The following is a 23,327-nucleotide window of genomic DNA, read 5'->3' as shown; positions in this document are numbered from 1 at the left end:
TTTTTCTTCTTTTTTTTTTTTTAATAAAATTCTTTCTATTTCATATGAAATAAATAATATCAATTTTATGATCAAGATTTAAAGTTGGTGCGTCTAACGATATATATAAAATCAATATTGGCATGTTTTTTTAAAAAAATTAAATAATGTGAAATTATATACACCACTAGATGCACAAACTTTAAATCCTATACTAATGGAGAGGATCTTATTATCTTTTGTCAATCTTTTTTACAAGTCCACCATTGAATCTGTAGAACCACACGTTGGTCTCACATATTCAATATTCAATGGTGAATTTGCTAATTTCTTATACGGAGATCGACAAAAAATGAAAACCAAACATTTCTCTTTAAAAAAAAAATAAATAAAGCCTAATAAAACAGAATAAAGGCTATAGGTAGGTATTAAAAAAAAGGCTAGGCCTAAATTTATAAATAGGCTGAACTATTAAATAAAAATAAGGGCCAATAAGACAAAAAAAGAAAAAAAAGAATAGTAAATAGATTATATTATATTTTCAAAATAATTGAGAGGAGCCATTATTCTCCAACAGATTCTGTTGGAGAACAGTTGAATACAATCATACATTGATATCCTTTTAATCTAAGAAATATTCCTATAAAATCATTTATAATCAAATTATCTTGGAATTCTTAACTTAAGATGTAGGCAATAATTGATATTTCATGACAACAGCTAAGTCACTATATCTCATACCTTGACTTTGAGCCACCTACATACTCTAGGACTTTCCATTAAGGAGAGCAACCAGAGAACCTCTCAGAATTGCAAGATCAGGAGCTCTCACCACAAATGCAAGAATCAAGAAATGGTGCCGACTGATTTCGTCATGAATTTATCCGTAATATCTAGATCGACGTAATCTTCGTGTTATTCATGACTTCAATAGTCTATTGATCAACTTTTTCTGGGATCACCTCATCACTGTTCAAGAAACTAGGTTGATTTGTTGAAGCCAGAAGTCTAGCCCACATTCTATCCGTCAGCTTCACTGTGTTTTGTGTCTCAGTCACACGCTGCAAAACCACGTTATTCCATTCATACCAAGATTTCTTACTTAACAATGTAGCAGAATGATTATCACAACAAAAATAGATTAAAAAAAAATTAAAAAAAAAAAAATTATGGAAGAACATACTGCATATACTATAGTGAAGTTGGAGGAGTATACAACAGGGGCGAAAATTTACTCAAATACACAGAAGAAAAGAAGCTACTAGCTCAAATTTATCGTTGTTGGTGCAGGCCTTCAAATCAGAACCATTACAATTAAAAGGTAAATAAAAATAAATAAAAAAAATTGGTCACCACTACGATTAAAAAAGAAGTATATTCAGATCTCAAGTCCTCGTACCATCAAGAATATCAGCTAATGACATTCTGGAGATGGATAGGAACAGTGAAGTACTCCACCATCTTCTAATTATATATTTATCATGGTCCAATATTTGAAAGTTCAATAACTGCCAACTTTGGCTCCTTACATAAATATAAAACCTAATGATTCAAACTGAACTGGTAGACAATTGACAGCAGAATGGCTGGTAACAATTCTCTTATGGCCACAGGCCATAACCAAAATATGACAAGAAGATACGGTTTCCAACTTGCAACAGAGTCTCAAACTAAGGAGGTAATGCGAAGAGTATTCCAAGGCGAGATTGTTTGAGCCAGCAGCAGCGAAAAAGTATTTTTTCCTGCAGTAGTTTCTTATACTTCATACTAAAATGAGATTGAATATTCTCTTAACCCATCTAGTCCAAATGTCCCTTCTCACACTCTTGTCCTCATATTCTCTCTTAAATCCCAATACCAGCAGGAAAGGAAAAAGGCCAGATTAACCAGCTGATTCTAGTACCACAAACTGGGAAGATAAAGATTTACGGATGCAATCCAAAAAGAGAAGGGAGAAGCACCTAATCAAACCCTACAATGAGAAATCAAGTGACACTTATACACAACTGCAGCAAAAATTCCAGTAAGCATTTAGCTAAAGGGTATGGGCAGATTGACACTGGCACCATCAAACAGATCTACTAGTCACCCGCAATACGGGTCAAGAGGCCTGAAAACACGATAGCCTTGATGCCACATTAAATACAAAATGTATTATAGTCAAACATGCATCCATCAAGCAGGCTGCACTGGGATTCTAGGAAAATCTCTATCGAAATCTTCCAAGCAAGAGACACATCACTGGGCTTAGTGATGTCCCAGCAGCCTCAAGAATAAAGGAACCAAACAAACACAGGGAATGTGCACAGTACATAAAGCCTAAGAACATATAGTGGATCATATTATCCACAAATGAAAATAAACAGATATAGAAGCTAAAAATAGATGTTACTCCTATCAGGGGGGTTACAAGGTTCAAGAGTGGAGGCCCCCTAGCCAAAAAAGAAAAAAAAAATTGAAAAATCTGTAAATCCCAAAGTTAAATAAAATTAAAATAAAACCTGCCCAAAAAGAAGAAAATTTAGATCTCTTAAATACAAATATACAAAGAGGTTCAGAGTTTTACGGAAGCAAAAATTATCTAAAAAATGTGAATACAGAACATATTACAAAGTCAATATAAATGTTCGATCAAATTCAACATTTTCACATAAAATTGGCTGAAATACACTTTTGGTCCTGAAATTTGACTGATGTTCGATTTTTGTCCCTAGAATTTATAGGTTTTTAATATCGTCCTTGAACGATTTAAAAGGTAGCAATGTCGTCCCTTCAGTCTATCGGTCCTGCATGCCACATTCGATAATAACTGTTTCACATTAACCTTCCTTCAGTTATGCGTGGAGTTCATTTCATGGCTACGAAGGAAGAAAGACTTTGCTACCTTTTAAATGAGTGAAGGACGAAAAATTGAACCTAGGCCATTCAAAGACCATAGGTGTATTTGTCCGGAATTTATAAATCTTTAAACTACTACAGCAATTATGGATTTAGTATTTATACAATCTTATATGAAAGGATGATATATAGTTAAAACTTACCATGTTAAAAGGTCCAAAAGAGAAATTGAATAGAAAGTCTGCCCCATGTTGGTAGTTTAGCCTTTTCACACACTTTTGAGTACAGTTTAGTTACATTTCTGAACTATAATACAGCCCACCATGCAAAATCTCCTGGTTCCACCCACGACTACATAATATTACCTATTAACTACACATAAGCATCCAAAGAAAGCTCAATATAACATAACTACCATGCATTTTATAGGATTGCAAAAGTTGGATGTTCTACAGCACTTAATTGAGCCCACATTACTTAATATGTGCCGAACAATCATGAAATCCCCCCAATATGGCTGATGATCCGAGTCAGGCGGGTTGGGTTGGGTCAAATCAAGATATCAAAACTATCCAACACCTGGTCCTTTTATAATGGCATTCAAATGCCAACACACACACATTCTAGCATCAGATATGAAAAAATGTTTATATTCATCGGTATTAACAAATATAAATCTGAAAAAATAGTTTAATTTTAGCAAATTCAAGAGATTAGCCTATCCAAGCTTGCTTGGAATCAAGCCAGACCTATGCTTACTTGAACGAAAACTCCAGATCTAGTAAAAAAATTTCCCATGTGCAGGCCTCCAAAGCTATTTACAGATTGTTTGTACTTGTAGCTAATACTGTGTTGTTAATAATTCCACCGCAAATCAAAATAATTGGACTGGATAATAATTTATTCAGCCTTAATCTCAAGAATTATTCCCATTGAAAACCCAAACACTTAAAAGAAAATATATTTATAGGCCAATGCATTCAGATACCATGCCAGAGAGGAAATATGAAAGCCACGAGCTCATTGATTTCAGCACCGTTGGAGCTAAGGTATGAGTATCTTATGGGTAAAAAGAAAAAGAAGCGAAAAAAAAAAAGAGCACAATGGCTGTGATGCAGTAGTCTACAGATTAATTTATGGGGAAAAATAAAATTAAAAATTAGAAAAGAATCAGATCCTGATGAAATATTTATAATTCCAGCGTCTCTTAATTGCAATAATCTCTCCCTCCCTCCCTCCCCTCCCCTCCCCTCCCCTCCCCAACCAATCGAAAAAATTCTCCCTCCCTCTGCAAGCCAAAAGCAAATCTTCCACTCTAATACAATGCAGCAAAGCAGGGGGGGATCTATTGATAACTGCTGGCACGAGTATATAGGACCATAACAAGGTTTGCCCAAAAAAATTGACATGCGATGCTATTTGGAAGCAAAATCAAAATCACAGAAACCTAATGGTCTAATCATAATGATAAAATACCAAATGATATTCATAACCTAATCTATCAGTGTCCTTAATGTAAATGATTGTATCAACACCCACCATTATATTAGTCCTAGTCCCACTGATCTTGTCTACACAATTTTACCATTACTGTTGAAACAATAGTGATTGTTGAGTCCAGACTTCTATAATATCGATTCAAAGAACATTACAAATAAAAATATGAAACTAGCCAGAATTTATGAGTCTCAAACTGATAATTCTAAAGTTCAATCACTGACTAGATTTATAAATACAAGGAGTAATATTTTCAAAGATAAACTCGAAGGCTGTGGGTTCGTTTTTAACTTACCCGAAAGAGAGGAGTAAAGAAAAGAAAAGGAAAACTCAGAATGAGGAGAGAAGTGCTTACAGAAATTGGAATATATGCATGTCTGCTGTTCACAGGTCCAACCGTGAAACCAGTGTATCCAGCCATGGCCCCATGAACAGCACTTTGAGCAAGAAGAGTACAGTAGATATTGTCTGATGCATTGCTTGGAATAGCTCGAATCATGTATGTTGGATCTGCAGAGAAAAGGCATACAAGTGAAAAATAAGACATATAGAACTTGAGAGTAATTACAATAACAGACTAGGACGGAGATATAAAACAGTTACTAAAGATATTTTGTAATAACCTTTTTCTAATTATTGAGAGAGGAAATATGTCTATAAATATAAGTGAAAAGATATAAACAGATGGAAACTCATATGGAAACTCATGCACGGCTAGTGAATGTTGTATATAAACCCAATGAAAAAAGAACAAAATAGATTAAGCCACATTTTGCCAAAAATAGATTATTATGAATTTAACAAGTCAAATTTCCAATATCTATTTTCAGACTGTGCTGAGTTTTCTTTAAATGATTTTTCCAGATGACCAGTTCGAATTTGTACAGCGCTATAGCTGTCCAAATTCTGAACTTTTCACAAAACTTAAACCCTTGCCTGGCAAGCATGTTTTTGTGACAGTCCAAAACCATTAATGTATAACCATAATGCAAATAGCACTAGGAGATGTGAAAGTCATTTAAGAGTCCAGTGCACTGCAGAGAGTAAGCAAAAAATCAAACACCACTTTGGAAGATACCTATATACTTCATATTTATCGCCATCTTCTTAACATTTGTAAAATGTTCCTGCAACATATGTATTAAATACACAGACAAAACAGAATTAATAGCATGAAAAAGATTGTTGGAAAAGAGAAATCATATTCATTAAAATAAAAAAGAGATGTTTGAAATCAAACAAAATAATGGATGAACTGACCACACTTACTCATCAGGTGAAAGAGACCATGCAATTTTGAGAGTCGGTGCATGAGGGGTCAACACAGTTCCATGACCATTTTTTTCCCAATATTTACATTTCATTCTTAGTAAAAAAAGAAAAAAAGAAAAGGTAACCACAGACCTTCCTTTAATAATTACCATGTTAGATGGGCTGAGATCACATTGGCTTGCAACAATCAGAAAAATAAGTAGAAATTGGTCACGACAGGCCTAGATCATCATTGGAAACCAGAAACTAGTGGTGTCAAAACATAAAAGAAAATGATCTTGGCCCTGACTCTGTATTAATATGATTATATTTTATATGGAAAACGGTACTGAATTTGAAATGCAATGATAAAAAAATTTAAGCTATGATGCCAAGTCATAATCAATTTCAAACATTGATGGAAGTGATCCCAACAAAATTGCTCTATAAACCTACAAAGTCTCCTCCCATTAAATCTGTTTTTGAAACTAAATGTACAAGTTCAAAAAAAGAACAAGAAAATATACAAGGTTGGGTGTCAAGAATAGATGTTCAAGAAAAGAATTCTGGACAATCGCTATCCACTGCAATGCCAACAATGTGGCCCAAAAGCCTCATGCATAAAGTCTCAAATGGAGATAAAAAAACATGACACAAACAATAACGTAACAATTTTACTGCACCTTGATCTTATGAGATAACCATAGACCAACATCTAGTAGAAGCCTGTTTCCTGATGCATCTTTCTCATCAACCGGATGCAAGTCCTGAGAAACATAATCCTGCCCTGCTCCTTCTGCTAACACAATAACCATATGTCCATTTTCTTTAAGTCTCTCTCCAACAAATTCATAAAGCCCACCTCGGCCTTCCAAATAGAATGGAGACTCTGGAATCAAACAACAATCCTGTTACATCCCAAAACTGATTATTCGATTTTGCAATAACATTTACACTTTGAAACCATCCAACCACCATTTCACTTGTTTACTTTCGAAGAAGCAGCAAAATTATAGTGGATAAACAGCAAAGCAATATTTATTAACAAGAGACAAAATGAAAGTAAACTATAACCAATGAAAAATACCAATACCTGGAATTTTGAAAAATGAGCACACAGCATCACTCACTGTACAATGAAAGGTTGTAGGAAAATGAGCTCACGACTATAGTTAATTATTTGTGAAAAGTACATTTATGGATTTACCCCCTCAAGCTACAAAGCAATTTGCAATGTTCCCCCGAACTTTCAATTGTTGCAATGTACCTCCCAAACTACCATTGAGGTTGCAATGTCCCCTTTTTGCGAAAAAAAAAATGATAAAAATACCCGATAACATTCCTTTTGTTTATTATTTCAAAGAAAATCATGATTTCCTCGACAACAAAAGATGATAAAATTTCAGCCTTAACAACTGTTATGGCAAAGAATTTTGAAGACTAAAATTGCTTTAGAACATAGGTTTTGACTGTATGATCTTACTTCCTATCAAGCAAAAGCTCGATTGTCTATCATAACTTACAAGTACTCCTGGTTCTCAGCAGGAAAAAAATTACAAAGAAAAACAAAAGTAAGAAAGCAATAAAAAAAATTAAAAGGTTATTCTATAAGATCCCATATGCCATAAGTGTCCACTATTTTTTTTTAATAAGTAATAAAGGTTTTATTAAAAAAGCGTAAGGCGCCCCAAAATATACAGGAATAACCGTCCACTAGTTCTAGTACAATTATTAGCTTCTAGGGATTTGTTAGGTTCAATGTCCACTAGTTCTAGTTCTTTTGATTGTGTTTCTTGTCAACTTAGGAAAAAACCCTTCATTGTCATTTAATAATAGAGAGTATGTTGCATCTGCTCATTTTGATTTAATTCATTCTAATATTTAGGGACCTTCCCCTGTTTCTAGTATGAGTGGCTCACATTATTTTATAATTTTTGTTGATGAATTTTCCCATTACACTTGGGTTTTCTTAATGAAATCACATTCTGAATTATTAGATATTTATCGCAATTTTGCCAAAGTGATTGAGATCCAATTTTTGAAAACCATCAAAGCTTTCGTTCTAATAATGCTTTAGAATAAACTCAACACATATTTCAGGACATGCTCAAACACTCTGGCATTGTTCCTAACTTGTCATGTTTGCGAATCTCACAGAAAAAAGGGGAGAGGTGAACGTAAACTTAGGCAGATTCTAAAGACCATTTGTGCTCTTCTCCTTTCACCCTTTTCCCCTACCCCATTTTGGGGTGAAGCCACTCTCACAATTGTCTACACTATCAACAAGTTGCCTACTCCTCTCCTTGATAATAACACTCCTTATGAGAGGTTGTTTGGCTCCATTCCCACTTATCACCACTTTCGTGTCTTTGGTTCTGCCTATTTTGTTTTACTCCAACCGTGTGAACGCACAAAAGTTAGCCTCGTTCTCAGTTGTTTTACATAATCCACTTGTTAGAATGCAGCTAACAACAAGTTCAAGCATTTTGAACTATGATAAAGAATTTCCAATAGAAGAAATTGAGATGATGAATAGAAAATAATTTGAAAAGGTTATTCCATAAGATCCCACATGCCATAAGTCATTTTGCTCAATAATTAAGTCAAAAACTCATTTCGTGATCAAATCAGAGCAATATCTAAAAATTTTGTTCTTAGCCAAGTTTATCATTAGTAGACGGTTATTATCTTCTCAATAATTTCTTCATATTTCTTCATCACATTGCAAGATGCATTTGAATAGCACTAAAATTTTATGGATCAACCCTTGAGATCAAAAGTAAATGGTTGTTTACTGTGAGATGGGACTGGGGTATTACCACGTCTCGACTTGCTAAAGTTGCAAATGTGGCAATGAAACCTGCAAAGAGAAATTTTATAAAGCTTTGTGGCAGCAACACAAAAGTAAGGAAATTTTTTTTTTTCTCTCTCTTTTAGGTCAGAAGATAGGAGGAAAAAAATCGATTGCTCAGAATCCTATAAAATGCCTTGTGCTATGTACAGTTCAACAACACTTACCACTGTATCTGCCCATGAGTTTAACAATTCCAACTCCATTTTCCACACTTTCAACCTCCACATGTGCAGCATTAATAGCCCTTTGAGCTTCTTCAACAGCAGTATCAAAGCCAAAAGATTTGTCTATGACCTAAAACAAATCATGCAAAATTGTGCCTCTAAGTTAAAATGAAGGAACCCATCTTTGTTTAATGTCATGTCCAAAATTGAACGGTAATTGTCGAAAAAGTAACATGAAAAGCAACATGAAAACATTGATTTGCCATATCAGCATAAAAAGGCAAAAGTATGTGATTTTAGATGGGATCAACATGATATCATCGGGATTGACTCAAGAAAAATATGAGATTCTGCGAAATAGAATACTTTCACAAAAGTAGAATGATAAATTATGAGCTACAATGATTACTACAAATGGTAAAAAAAATTGATAACAATGTCATTGTTAAACTCACAAAGAAATATGACAAACATAACCAGATTCGAAATGTTTCGTGCGTTTCAGATCCTGAAAATGTGTTTAGCTCCTAGTTCTAGAGACCCAAAAAAGGAATGCAGAAAAAGGGAGGACCAGAAACGGGGGGAAAAACATTTGGATTGGGAAAGAATGCTATTTTCCTAATAGAAAACTGCATGCAAATACCATTCAAATTCAAAAATAGTCGAGAGCGACTCATATGTGATTCACAGATGTAGTGGCTTGTGAACCACTTTCTTTCCAGGAAGATTTAGAGAATACCCAAGCTTGGATTCAAGTGAAGAAGATTTATCTAAATACGAGAAGGCTTTTTATTTAGAATGCAAAAGGAGGTTATCTAACGGCCATTGCAGGCTTCATTCTCTTCTTCCAATCCATCTTCTCATGAGTCAAAGGAACTCAATAATCAATTAACCATTAAGAGTAATAACCTTTAACAAACAATGACTATAAGACGAAGATAATTTAAACAAAATTCATATAACCCGTTCATTTAGTGGAACCATTAAAATTCGGTCACTAAATCTAATGCTTCAGCCACTCATTTGACATCATCATGAGTACATAGCAACATGCATAATTACCAAGATAAGGATTGGTTAATATAACTTACAGCAATATCATTATCAATTGTCTTGGGAATCCCAGCAACTGACACTTGAAGACCACGTTTCTCAACTTCCTTGACAAAAATATGCTCATGTTAGATCATATGCTGAACATATCTAGACTGACAAGCAGAAGAATAATAGAAGGAAATCGTGTTAGAGGAACCAATTACCTTGGAAATTAGAGCTGCTCCTTTTTGGGTACCATCACCTCCAATAATGTACACCTACAAACCCAAAAGAGTTCAAATTTTTCTTATCAAACTCATTTTTATTTTTTTTTTGGTTTCTCCAATCTATTTATAACTTAAAGCATCCCAGATAGTGAAAAAAAACAGATCATAGGTCCACCTGATTTATTCCCCGGTCCTGAATGTTATCAACTATCTTACTAGTATCATGGCCTCCTCGTGAAGTGCGAAGAAAGGTGCCACCACGTTTATGAATATCATTGACAACTTTAGGTGTCAATTGCATGGTATTCTTAGAGTAAAAGCCTCGATATCCTCCCTGTTTCAACAGTACCAAGGGATGCATATTGTTAAGTGCTAGTACAACAAATGCATAAGCACATAAAAACAATAATTAATTGTTTCAAAGCATACCAGAAAACTTTTATTGGAAAATTTGGATACCCTCAATGAAATCTTTGTTGGTAATTATCATAATTGAAATCCACAAACCAAATGCATCATTTTCTCCACTTTTAATTTCTCACTACCCATACGAATCAAACGATGTAAATTGCTTTCTTTCACAAAGTAGCATCCCTTACACCATCAAAATTACAAAGAGGAATACCCTTAAAGAGACGGTGTAATAAATGAAGAAACCGTGTGCAAGCACAGTCAATGATTGTTCTGGTCGAGAAGGTGCTCGAATAAGTGCCTCAGCAGTTGCCAAGGTAAATGAATATACAACATCTCATTCAGAGAATAAAGCTTTATTATTGTTCGAGCACTAATTGCACATTTCTAAGCAAGAGTTGCCAAGCAATAAAATTACAATGAGAAAACTACTTCTAATGGGATACTGAAATACGAAAACTACTAATATGAGACAACTACTTCTAACAAAAGATTGTGAAGCAAGGGTAAGTATAACCAGAGCAACATTATACTTAACATGCAAACTCTTGTTGAATTTTCAGATGAAAACAACTGTGGTTTTTCAAAACTCAATCCATAAGCCCTCAGAATTACCTTGAACATATACAAAAACAGTCCAACCAACAATAACACTGGTTGTCCAAATCTATAAGCCTATAAATGAACTCAACCATCAGAAGAGAATTACATCACTACATTGGTAAAATTCAATATTACAGCATCCCAAAAGAGAAATGAAGATTTTGAGAGCTCCTGTTCATCCAATAAGGATTGGATTGGATGATGAATTTGAGAGTTCCTGTGACAGTCCATAATTAGTGAAATAATTAAGCAAAAATCTAATGTATCAATTTCTCTTAATTATTTCACCAATTATGGATTGCCATATCAGTTTGTAAATGACTTTGTAGTAAAAATTATAGTACCCTGAGCATTTTTCAGCACACAAACCCACACAGGTACAAAACTGGCTAATCATCTAGAAATCTTACCTAAGCTACCAAAATTGGACTGAGCAAGGTCAACCCAAACTATCAGGGGAACCTTCTTGAAGCAATGAATGCTAAGAAAACATGGTATTATCATTTAAGAGTAACTGATCCCGACTCAACAGTCACTTTTTTTTTTCCTTGTTGAAAAATGTGTAACATTACCAAATAAATAAATACATTATCAAATTTCATTTCCCTGTTGACAAATGCTTAACATTACTCAAGTACATGATCCATCAAATGACCAGTTGATCAAGTAAAGCAACTAGCTTATTTCAAGGATTGGCTAGCCTATCCTAGGAAACCAAGGAGGCAATTCACTTGCTGCTCAGATCAAAAGCAGTAGCCACCAAGATTAGAAAAGGAATATCAACTGAAACCCAAATGAGTCAATTAGGTAGAGTTATGATGAACCAAACCAGGAGCAAAACAGATATTAAGAACATAAAAAGTTAAACCAAAGTTGATGACATTATATCATGGAAAGCGACTCTAGATCTAGAGCCTAGGTTTCAGTTTTGATAACAAAAATTGAAGCATCTACAAGAGGTATATAATATACAAAGGTAATTGGGTTACCCTGAATTTTGACATCAGCTATAGTCAATGGCGGAGAGAAGGGGGCTGGGGGGAATAGGTGTCACAGCCGCGACATGGCTGCATTGGCGGCAGCAAGTACAATGCCTTGCACCCTTGCTCACCACCAAGTCCAAGCATGAGGGAGGCATGCTTTGGGGCTAAAATCATATGCTTGGTAGAACTAGCTGGTGTTGGCCCAAGCACTGTCAAGGTGCTTGGCCTAGTGTGCATGGTTGCTGAATGGGCTGTGGCTTGGCCCAGACCCTTGGTTTCTTTGCCGATAGTTGATCCCTTTGGTTGCTGCAGGCAGTGGCCACAGGGTGGCACTACCCTGCCCTGCCCTTGTCTGAGCACAAATGATGAGCTTCATGCTGGTTGGGCGAGTTTAAAAAAAAAAAATGTTGTGGCTTGTGGCAGTAGCCCAAGTATAATGGTTAGGCGATTTCAAATATGTTGTGGCTTGTGGCAGTAGTCCAAGCATGTTGGCTTGGCGAAATTCAAAAGATGCCAGCTTGTGACAGAATCCTAAGCACATGGTTGGTCGATTTTAAATATGCTTGGGGGCTTGGCTCTCATGATGAACTGACTAGCTGATCATGAGGATGGCTGGGGGAAGCAAAGGAAGTTGTTGATGCATTTCAAATAGGCACAACTGCTGAGGACATGTGGCATGACTGCTGGGGCTGGTTGCTTGTAGGCTGACACTGTTGCTGCAATGGTAGGTTGCAGATGATTTGATGCTGCAACAGGGTGTGGGCGAATGTCAGGTGGCTGCCCATACTGCCAGAGCTGAAAATTGGTTGCTTGGCTATAAAAGGAGCTGCTGGGTGCTCCAGAATAGCAGAGAAGCAGTGTGAGTCTTGTATGAGCTGATGGTGAGGAAACACTGAGTGCTGAGAGTTGTATTTTGTGTGTTCCTTTGTAAGTCTTATTGGCTGACTTAGACTCGGGTGCCATTGTGCTGTAAGGGCCCTTGTTGTTCTTGTGTACATTCATAGTGTTGATAGTGTAAAGGGTTGGGAGGTGTTGCTCCCGTAAAAGATACTGTGTGCTGTGATTGCCTTGTTAGCTAACCTCGGTGAGGTGTTGTTTGGCTGCTTAGGCACTGCTTCGTGCTTTGTCTAAGGCCATCACATGGCTGGATTGAGCTTGTTCCAAAGCAAAAAATTTAGCAGGTGACAACTGGTATTAGAGCGGAGTTAAGATCATGGCTGGTGGCGGCTTACACTAGATTTACGAGAAAGGGTGGTGAAGTTGGAGGCATTGTTGGGCGTCTCGGTGGAGGGGTTGTCCTCTTCCTCTCTGTGCGAACAGATAGCCACGATGCAGGAGGCCATTGCATCCCTGCAAGCGACCCTTGACCAGCACACCGCTGAGTGCACATAGCGGCTGGTAGACAGAGCAAAAGACCATACTGCTCTTGCTGAAAGAATGGAAGGCATTTGTGAAGAAACGGAATCCCTGCGTGATGACGTGAAGGCATTCGCAAACCGCATGGATGCAGACCTAATGGCTCTGAAAAAGGCTATCAGTGGAATGTTGATGGGTGGGGAGGCACCCAGCAAGCTGAGGGTTCCTGAACCAAAATCTTTCACGGGTGCTAGGAGTGCCAAGGAGCTAGAGAACTTTCTTTGGGATATGAAGCAGTATTTTCGTGCTGCTCGTATTCCAAAGGAAAAAAGGGTTACTATCACCACCATGTACCTTACTGGTGATGCAAAGCTCTGGTGGCGGACCCACGATAAGGAAGATTCAGGAAGGCCAAAAGTGCTAACATAGGAAAATATGCGAAAGGAGTTGAAGGATCAATTCCTTCCATGCAACACTACATGGGTTGCTAGGGATTCTTTGAAGAAACTAAAGCACACCACTTCAATTCGTGAATATGTCAAACAATTTAGTTCCTTGATGTTGGATATCAAGGACATGTCCAAGGCAGACAAGCTATACAATTTTTTGTCTGGGCTGCAGGGATGGGCTCAGCTGGAACTTAGAAGGCAGGGAGTTCGTGATCTCCCTATTGCGATGGCTGCTGCGGATGCTTTGGTGGATTTCCGCCAAAGAAGAGAAGATGGGGAACTACGCACAGTGGCGGAGCCAAGATTTTAGGTTAGGGGGGTCAAGATTTTTTTTTTTAATGAATAAAAAAAATACTAAAGTTGAACAAAAAATAATTAAAAATGTTAACTAATAGTCTTTTTTTTGTAGATATGTTCTTTGAATGTTGTCTCTACCACTAGGATGGTAATTAATTTTTTTTTTCTTTAAGCAATGATCAGTTGGCAGGTTTGCTAAATTTACCTTAATACGAGCTCGTTTAGAATTTGATTGTAGCTTAATTGAATTATTGTTCTCCATAATCTCAGGCAACTACAATTATATATTTTATATAATTAAAATATGAAACAAAAACTATATATATTCATAAACACTTAAATATAAAAACAATTATAAAAAAAAAAAATCTAAATATAAAAGAATAATAAATTGAAAAGAACAATTCATATATAAAAGCTTAAATCTTAATCAATATAAAAGTTTATTACATACCTGAAACCGAAAGACTGAATTTTGTTTAGAAATTAATTTAAAGAGTTCAATTTTGAAAGCTTATTTGAATGGTTAAATTTTTTGAGTCGGAAGAAAATACCTAAGAACAAATCTAGATTCTTCTATTGTTCCACGTAGCTCTAAATAACAATAGAGCTGTACTTTGAATTTTGTTGGAGCTCTAAATAACAATACACCTATATACATTGTTGCCAAATGGTGGGGTTCTATAGGACAGTGACGTTTTCCTTTTCTTTTTCTACGGATTTAACCATTCACCACTTGCGATGCACACTGGTCATTGTGCTTCTCAAAGTCCAGCTGTCAGCGGCTCCTTCTCTTGCTTCTGCCAATGCCTTACACACGCAGGGACTCTTGACTTTTTATAAAATTTCTGAAGACTTCTACACGGTGCGTTTAGGAGATAAAAAAACAAAAAAAAGGTTGCCACTCAGCTTGTCTTCCACCTTCGGCTTCGTCCCTTCTTCAACCTCTCAAAACTCTGTATTTTTTTTTTTTTACCCATTTATAGGAATGACAAACGTTTATGAGAAAGAAAAAAAAAACCACCACAAAGGGTGGGCAAGTTTGCCCATTGATGAAATGCTGAGGGGGGCATTTCAGATTTTCAGGGGTATAAAAAAAAATTATACAGGAGTTATGAGATTTTTTAGGAGGTGAGGGGGGGGCATTTGACCCTCTCGACCCCCCCTCCCTCCACCCCTGACAACGCAAGCCTAAGTCCAAGGACAAAGGCAAAAGGAAGGAATGGGAAGGGAAGAAGTCTCAACCCAAGGGCAAACCAAACAACAAAGGTAAAAGCAATGTTGCGGAGAAGTAGCCTAACACGAGCAACAGTGGCTATTTTATTTGAAACGAACCTCACAAGGCGAAGGATTGCCCCAAGAAGGAGAAGTTGAATGTCATTTCCACTGTTAGGGTGGAACAGAAGAATGAGGATGGTGACACTCAAGTAAGGATGAACCCTCTCCAAGTTTGGTTGAATGCCCTTAAAAGCGAAGCGACGAGCGAGCTGTTGTATGTCCCCATAAAAGCAAACTCCCAGAGTGCTTCTGCCATGCTGGACACTGGGGCTACTCATAACTTTGTGGCTGCCCATATGGTGGAAATGTTGGGGTTAAAAGTGAGTAGTTGTCCCAATCAGTTGGAGGCAGTAAACTCAGAAGCAGAACCTGAGGTTGGGGTAGCTCATGCTGTCTCCTTGAGGGTCGAAGACTGGGCTGGAAAGGTAACATTTTTAGTTGTGCCTCTTGATGATTTTAATATCATACTTGGAAATGCGCTTTTTGTATTAGCAAAGGCAGTGCCTATGCCTTTTCTTGGTGGTTTGCTAATTATGGAAGAGGAGCAACCATGCTTTGTGAAAGCAATCAAGAAAGAAATTGGTGAATGTAGCAAGAAGAAGGGTATCATCTCAGCCATGCAGTTAAAAGAAAGCTTGAGAAGGGGGGAAGTCACATACTTGGCTGCCTTGAGGGAAGTTAAGGAGAAGGATGTTATGGATGTCCCAGTGAAGGTGGCAGAGTTGCTGGAAGAGTTTAAAGATGTTATGCCTGCGGAGTTGCCCAAAACTCTTCCGCCCAGGCGTGCTGTGGATCATAAGATTGAGCTACTGTCTGGTTCCACTCCCCCTGCCCGAGCTCCATGCCGTATGTCGCCAAAAGAGTTGGTGGAGCTGCAGCAGTAGCTCACAGAGTAACTGGAGGCAGGCTTCATTCAGCCTTCCAAAGCACCCTACGGTGCCCCTGTTTTGTTCCAAAGGAAGAATGATGAAGCTCTTCGCATGTGTGTAGACTACAGGGCCTTGAACAAGGTCACAGTGAAGAACAAGTATCATGTGCCCCTGATCCAAGACCTATTTGATCGACTCTGCAAGGCTGCCTACTTTTCCAAGCTGGACCTACGGTCGAGCTACAGGCAGGTGCGCATTGCGGAAGGGGATGAGCCTAAAACAACCTGCGTGACCCGGTATGGTTCCTTTGAATTTCTGGTAATGCCTTTTGGGCTCACCAATGCCCCTGCTACTTTATGCAATTTGATGAACGATGTCTTTCATGATTACATTGATAAATTTGTCGTAGTATACTTGGATGACATTATTGTTTATAGTGAGTCTTTTGATGACCACTCATGCCACCTGAGATTGGTATTGTCCCGGTTGAGAGAAAACTCCTTGTTTGTGAAAGAGGAGAAATGCGACTTTGCTCGCAAAGACATTTTGTTTCTTAGTCACAGGATCAGTTTGAGAAAAATTCTGATGGATGAAGGCAAGGTGAAGGCGATTCATGACTGGCCCGCGCCGAAGACTGTGTCGAAGTTGCAGTCTTTCCTTGGGCTGACCAACTACTACAGAAAGTTCATAGCCTCTTATGCCAAGAAGGCAGCTCCTCTTACTGACCTGCTGAAGAAAGAAGTGAATTGGTGCTGGAGCGACCAGTGCCAAGCAGCATTCGAGAAGCTCAAGCTGGCGGCCACAAGTGAGCCAGTTCTACACTTGCCCAACTTTGAGCTACCATTCGAAGTGCACACTGATGCATCAGACAAAGCCATTGGTGGAGTATTGGTGCAGGCAGGCCACCCTGTGGCTTATGAGAGCAGGAAACTGAAGGAGGCGGAGCAGAGGTATTCTGCCCATGAAAAAGAGATGCTGGTTGCGATCCATTGCCTACTGGTATGGAGAGTGTATTTGCTGGGGGCGCAGTTTACGGTCCGCACCGACAACGCTTCCAATACGTATTTTCATTCTCAGAAGAAACTATCTCCAAAGCAAGCTCGATGGCAAGAGTTTCTGCAAGAATATGATTTTGTGTGGGAGCACAAGCCAGGGAGGTATAATCAGGTGGCCGATGCACTTAGCCGCAAGCATGTTGATGCGGTAGTGGTTGCACTGTCTAGAGTGGAAACTGATTTCCTAGACAAAATCTGTGAATTGTCCAAGCATGATTCTGCTTACTTGAAGATGGCAGACCTTGTGAAGCAAGGTGTGGTGCGCTGATATTGGTTGGAAGATGGCGTGTTGTATGCTAAAGGTCATCGCTTGTATGTCCCTGCTGGTTCCATTCGGTGTGAATTATTGAGAGAGTCCCACGATTCTCAGTGGGTTGGGCATCCTGGTGGGGAAAGGATGCTTGCCCTTATGTCCCGATCTTATTACTGACCCCGTTTAAGGGATGATGTGGAGCTGTATGTGAAGACTTGCCTGGTGTGCCAGCAAGATAAAGTGAATCAAAGGAAGTAAGCAGGCTTGTTGCAACCCCTTCCTGTGCCCAATAGGCCATGGGCCTCAGTCTCCATGGATTTTCTTGGGGGATTCCCTCAAGTGAAGGGGATGGAAGCAGTGATGGTGGTGGTGGACCGCGAAATATGCTATATTCATGGCAGTGCCGAGCACTTGCTCAGCTGAACATGCTGCCAGAATGTTCTTTACTAATGTGGTGAAGATCTTTGGCCTACCCGAAGATATTGTGTGTGATCGAGATCCCAGATTTACTGGCCGGTTCTGGACAGCCTTGCTCAACACCATGGGGTCTAAATTGAAATTTTTCACAGGCTATCATCCACAAACAGATGGGCAAACGAAGAGGGTGAACGCATTATTGGAAGACTATTTGAAGCACTATGTCTCAACTAGCCAGAAGAATTGGCTAGATTTGCTTGATTTTGCCCAATTTGCATATAATATGCACAAGTCATCTGCAACAAGCATGAGTCCTCCATGAATTGGTGTTTGGACAGCAACCAATAGCCCCTCACGAGATTGCTGCCCAAAGGACTGGAGGGAAATGTCCTACTACCTACTGATTTGCAAGAGAAAGACAGGAGTTGTTGCAGCAAGCCAAGGACAGCTTGGCTAAGGCGCAACGACGGAAGAAGAAGTTTGCTGATGCAAAGAGGCGTCCCTTAGAATTTTCTGTGGGATGCAAAGTGATGCTAAAGTTGCCAACGAAAGTCCTCAAAAAATTTCGTAAAGGTGTTATTCACAAAGGGCTAATTCCCAAGTATGATGGGCCCTTTGAGATTGTAAAAAGAGTGGGCAAGGTAGCCTATCAATTGGAGCTGTCTGAGAGATTGAAGGTGCACCCTACCTTCCATGTGAGTTTCCTCAAACCTCACTATGAAGATGTTGAGAAGCCTGCCCGAAACAAACCCCAGAGAGCACCCCTAATGTTCAGAAGGAATTTGAGCTTAAGGTGGAAAAGATTCTGGACCACAAGAGGGAGGGCCAACACAAGAAGAATTGGAGAAATTACTTTCTGGTTCAGTGGAAAGGTCTCCCCGTCTCAGAGGCTACATGGGAAAGAGATACCACCCTGTGGCAATTTGAAGATGAAGTCCAGGGGTACTTGGCTACCCACTTGACGAGGACGTCGATTTCAAGCGGTGGGGGTGGTTTGTCATAGCCGTGACATGGCTGCATTGGTGGCAGCAAGTGGGATGCCTTGCACCCTTGCTGACCACCAAGTCCAAGCATGAGAGAGGCATGCTTTGGGGCTAAAATCGTATGCTTGACAGAACTGGCTGGTGTTGGCCCAAGCACTGTCAAGGTGCTTGGCCCAGTGTGCATGGTTGCTAAATGGGCTGTGGCTTGGCCCAGACCCTTGGTCCATTTGCTGATTGTTGATCCCTTTGGTTGCTACAGGCAGTTGCCACTGGTGGCACTGCCCTACCCATATCTGAACACAAATGATGAGCTTCATGCTGGTTGGGCAAGTTTAAAAAATAAAAAATAAATAAAATACTGTGGCTTGTGGCAGTAGCCCAAGCATGCTGGCCGAGCGAAATTCAAAAGGTGCCAGCTTGTGACAGAATCCTAAACACATGGTTGGTTGATTTTAAATATGCTTGGGGGCTTGGCTCTCATAATGGACTGACTGGCTAATCATGATGGATGGCTGGAGAAGCAAAGGAAGCTGTTTGTGCATTTCAAATAGGCACAACTGCTGAGGACATGTGGCATGATTGCTGGGGTTGGTTGCTTGTAGGCTGACACTGTTGCTGCAGTGGTAGGTTGCAGGTGATTTGATGCTGCAACAGGGTGTGGGCGAATGCCAGGTGGCTGCCCATACTGCCAGGACTGAAGACTGGTTGCTTGGCTATAAAAGGAGCTGATGGGTGCTCAAGAATAGTAGAGAAGTAGTGTGAGTCTTGTATGAGCTGCTGGTGAGAAAACACTGAGTGCTGAGAGTGTATTCTGTGTGTTCCTTTGGAAGCCTTGTTGGTTGACTCAGACTCAGGTGCCATTGTGCTGTAAGGGCCCTTGTCGTTCCTGTGTACATTTATAGTGTTGAGAGTGTAAAGGGTTGGGAGGTGTTGCTCCCGTAAAAGATACTGTGTGCTATGATTGCCTTGTTAGCTAACCTCGGTGAGGTGTTGTTTGGCTACTTAGGCATTGCTTCGTGCTTTGTCTAAGGCCATCACGTGGTTGGATTGAGCTTTTTCCAAAGCGAAAAATTTAGCCGGTGACAATAGGCCTAATGCCTTCCCCACAAGACAAGGAGGTACCTTCTTTCACCTATCATGTTGACACAATCAGACCTTCCTTCTTAGCTTTCCCTTTCTTTTCCATTCTCGTACCCCACTGATACAATGAGACTTTCAAAAGCTTTTTTCCTTCTCTTTTCCCAGCAAGCAGCAAAGCAATTAAGCAACAAAACTAAAAAAAAAAATCAGTCCCAAGCCCCCCCAACGTAAGGTCTATTGATCGGCCGCTCATCCTCCACAAAAACTAAAACAAGTCAACAACTTTCTTACCATTACTCAATACAACTATACAACATACATTATCACTTTTGGTTTATAAATTCGATATCTTTATTTATTAATTTAAATTTATACAGAGGCAACAACAAACGTGGTTGATCAAACTTTATTCTTTTTTATACATCATCGAGCCTCCCTGTGATAGAAAATTAGTGAATTCTTTTGTGTTCTTCTTTGCATATATGTATGTCGAAGTTGATCTATTGAGTTTGAAGGCAATATTAATATATCAAGATCTCATTTGAAACTTTTTCTTGAACTCTATTTCTAGTAATATTATTTAAAATAAAAAATAAAAAAATCATAACTCAGTTACTGGGCACAGTGAGAAAAATGAGTCACTAAATTAACTCACCTCGATTCCAAGTATGTCCTCGACGCCATACATGTAGTTCAAGCCGCATACAATCTCTCGAATCACCGTATTGATCCCCGGGCATAAACCCCCACATGTCACTATGCTGGCACGCACTTCATCCGACTTGAAATAAACCTGAACATTACAAAAACACCCATCTTACCAGCTTACTTTATGATCCCACAAGGACATGGCGGTTTCAGAGGAGAAAAACACACCTTTTCTCGAGGCCCTGCACGCCGAAAATGTATTCCTCTCGGACTCTCTTTTTGAACAACAATCTGGAGGCAGTTCAAGATAACTTAGTAATTTTTGTAGTTTTTGGTTGCAAGAGAAAAAGGGTCACTTACTTTTTCCGCAACCACGTCTTCAGGTCTCACAAAAGTTTCCCTACAAGAACAAGGAATTATAACACAAAACACCAAGCAACCATTAACAAATACAAATTAACGTAAATATATATACCTGACAATGGCATAGGCTTGGCTGCTTTGCAATGGATTCGGATACGACTGAAGAAAATGAAATAAACATAAGATGAATCAGAATTCAGAAACAACAACTTATGTCTTCGTTTTTGTTGAACCGTGAGAATTAGAGGGGAGGAGGGGTACCGGCAAGGCGGGGAGGAAATCTGTCAAGTGAGGGACGTCTTCGAGGACAAAACCATCATTGGGGGCGGTCCCGTTGGAGGTTTGAGCTCTGATTGGACGGTTTTGGCGCGAAGTCAGCGGCTTCCATAGGAAGTTTCTGGATTTGGAATTCAAGATGGGGAGATTCGGGTAGAGTGCGAAAGTGCGGGATTTGAAGGGGGTTGAGATTGGAATTGAAGACGGAGAGAGAGAGAGTTCCATCATCAACAGCCTCCTTAATTTTATATTTATATGAACAAAAAAAGAAAAGAGAGTAGGAGATCACTGGAAGGATGAGATCGGCCGGCGGTGGTGGGTTTCAGGAAGCGCTTTGGACCTTTGGTCAATTTGACTTCTTCTGTTTCTATATATGAATGATTATTGTTCGTTTTTAAAAAAACAAATTAATAGGGCTGTACATTTTGGGCACAGGCGTCGGTCCAATTGCCACGTAATCTTTTTTTTTTTTTTTTTTTCTTTTTCTTTTTTGGGTTCTTCCAAAGCTTTGGAGAGTCGTGAGATCAACGATGACATTGACAGGGATGAGTTTGATGTTAGTATTTCCACACGTGCGTTTGAAAAACACTAATTTATTCTAACGGTCAAAAGAAAAGGCAGAGAAAACTATACAACGTGATTTTTTAAAACAGCAATGGAGCCGAAATGGTTGTATTATCCTTTCCCTGTGCTCTCACTTTTAAAAAAATATCTAATTGTGCTTTTAAAAATTATATTTTTATTATTTGCATTTTAAAACCAATAAACCAAACGGACCTTATGCATTGCTGCAATTTCACTTGTAAATTATGTTAAATTGTTAATATTCTAATTGACATTCACTACTGTAGTTTCTAAATAGATTTTTATGAGCATGAATGAGTATTATCCAGTGGCCTTCCATGAATGAGTACACCCAGTCCTCTTGGTCTGGTTCTCTCTCTCAGCCTGACTGTGCGACGAAGATAGAGAATAGGGAGGTGAGTTCTGTGACTTCTGTCAAATGAAAGAGAATGTGACGTGTTTTCGGTAACAGGTTGACCTTGTTTCCTGTTTTCTTGTTTCTTTTTATTTTTGTTTTCCCTGATTTCGTTTTTAAAACAAGAAGCCAAACGCCTTGTTATAGTGGTAAAACATGTTTTGTTGTTTTGAAAACAGAATTAGCTTTCAAAACAGCAACCGAACAAGCAATCTCCATATTGATTTCGCTCGGTGATAATGCCTTAAAAATTTGGGAGTCGAGTTCTTTTGAATTTATTTATCAGGATGATAAGGCTTTAATCAACATCAAAACAACAACTAAATAGGCAATCTCCATTTTGATTTCGTTTGGTGAGACTTAAAAATTTGGGAGTCAAGTTCATTTTGAATTCATTTATCAGGACGATATGGCTTCAATCAACATCAAATTGCATCAGTCAATAGCCAACTCTTTTAGGTTGTTCATTTCCACACAAAACGCTTTGTTCTCTCTCTTCGTTTCTTCACCTGGTTTTCTTCTTCTTAATTCAACTGGATGAGGGAGGAGGGAAGGACCACATTTCTTTCCTCCTCTCCTCTCTTCTTTCCTTTATGTTTTTTATTGCTTTTGTTACTATTTAGACAGAGGTTTCTATAATCTTCTTCACATTTGACGAAATTTTATCTGTTGTCTTGTACGACTTATCCCACCTAGAATTTCACAACTTCATTGTTTTGGCTTCTCCACCGCGTCGTTCCTGTTTCCTGCCATCCTCCTTGTGTTGGTGGCCATTTTTGTCATAGTTCTTAGATTTAGTTTTTTAAAAGCTAAATCTACGTTCCTACGATGATTTTTGTCTCCCACGTGCCTCTCCACCGCACTCACTGGCGCCCTAGCTATTTGCCATCGTCGACCATTTCTTTATCCACCGTCCACCCGTTAGAGCTCTCCGCCCAGTCAATCTCTGTTGTTGTAGTTTTTTGGATTTTTTTGTTGCTTTTATGACTTTTTATCTTACTTAGGTTATTGTCTCTTTTTAGGAGAGACTCTTGTATATAAATTTATGTTGATGCTTTTCTTTTCAGTAGTTTCAGCTTCGAACTTTAACAATGTTTTTACCACTTCAGCCTCCTTCGGATGGTTGTTGTTGATCCCAAGTGTGGGTATAAATAGGCTTGTCTTATTATGTACTTTTTTATT

At 38.7% G+C, this 23,327-nt stretch overlaps 1 protein-coding gene across 1 annotated transcript; it reads right to left on the bottom strand.

The window, feature by feature from the left end:
• Window positions 1-590: 590 nt before the first annotated feature.
• Window positions 591-21,526, bottom strand: LOC133870787 (ATP-dependent 6-phosphofructokinase 4, chloroplastic). The gene is made up of 14 exons (XM_062308007.1): window positions 21,152-21,526; window positions 21,003-21,049; window positions 20,888-20,927; window positions 20,756-20,818; window positions 20,535-20,672; window positions 10,021-10,179; window positions 9,843-9,896; window positions 9,675-9,743; window positions 8,584-8,713; window positions 8,385-8,425; window positions 6,249-6,473; window positions 5,393-5,441; window positions 4,670-4,824; window positions 591-1,040 (listed from the first exon to the last, which is right to left on the bottom strand). The coding sequence occupies exons 1-14, from the start codon at window positions 21,392-21,394 to the stop codon at window positions 915-917; spliced, it is 1,539 nt and encodes a 512-aa protein (XP_062163991.1). The 5' UTR covers window positions 21,395-21,526; the 3' UTR covers window positions 591-914.
• Window positions 21,527-23,327: the final 1,801 nt, after the last annotated feature.

The sequence above is a fragment of the Alnus glutinosa genome, chromosome 6, assembly GCF_958979055.1.
Source record: "Alnus glutinosa chromosome 6, dhAlnGlut1.1, whole genome shotgun sequence".
Classification (NCBI taxonomy): Eukaryota; Viridiplantae; Streptophyta; class Magnoliopsida; order Fagales; family Betulaceae; genus Alnus; species Alnus glutinosa.
Note: the sequence above shows the minus strand (reverse complement) of the source record. Positions and strands in the feature narration are given on the sequence as shown.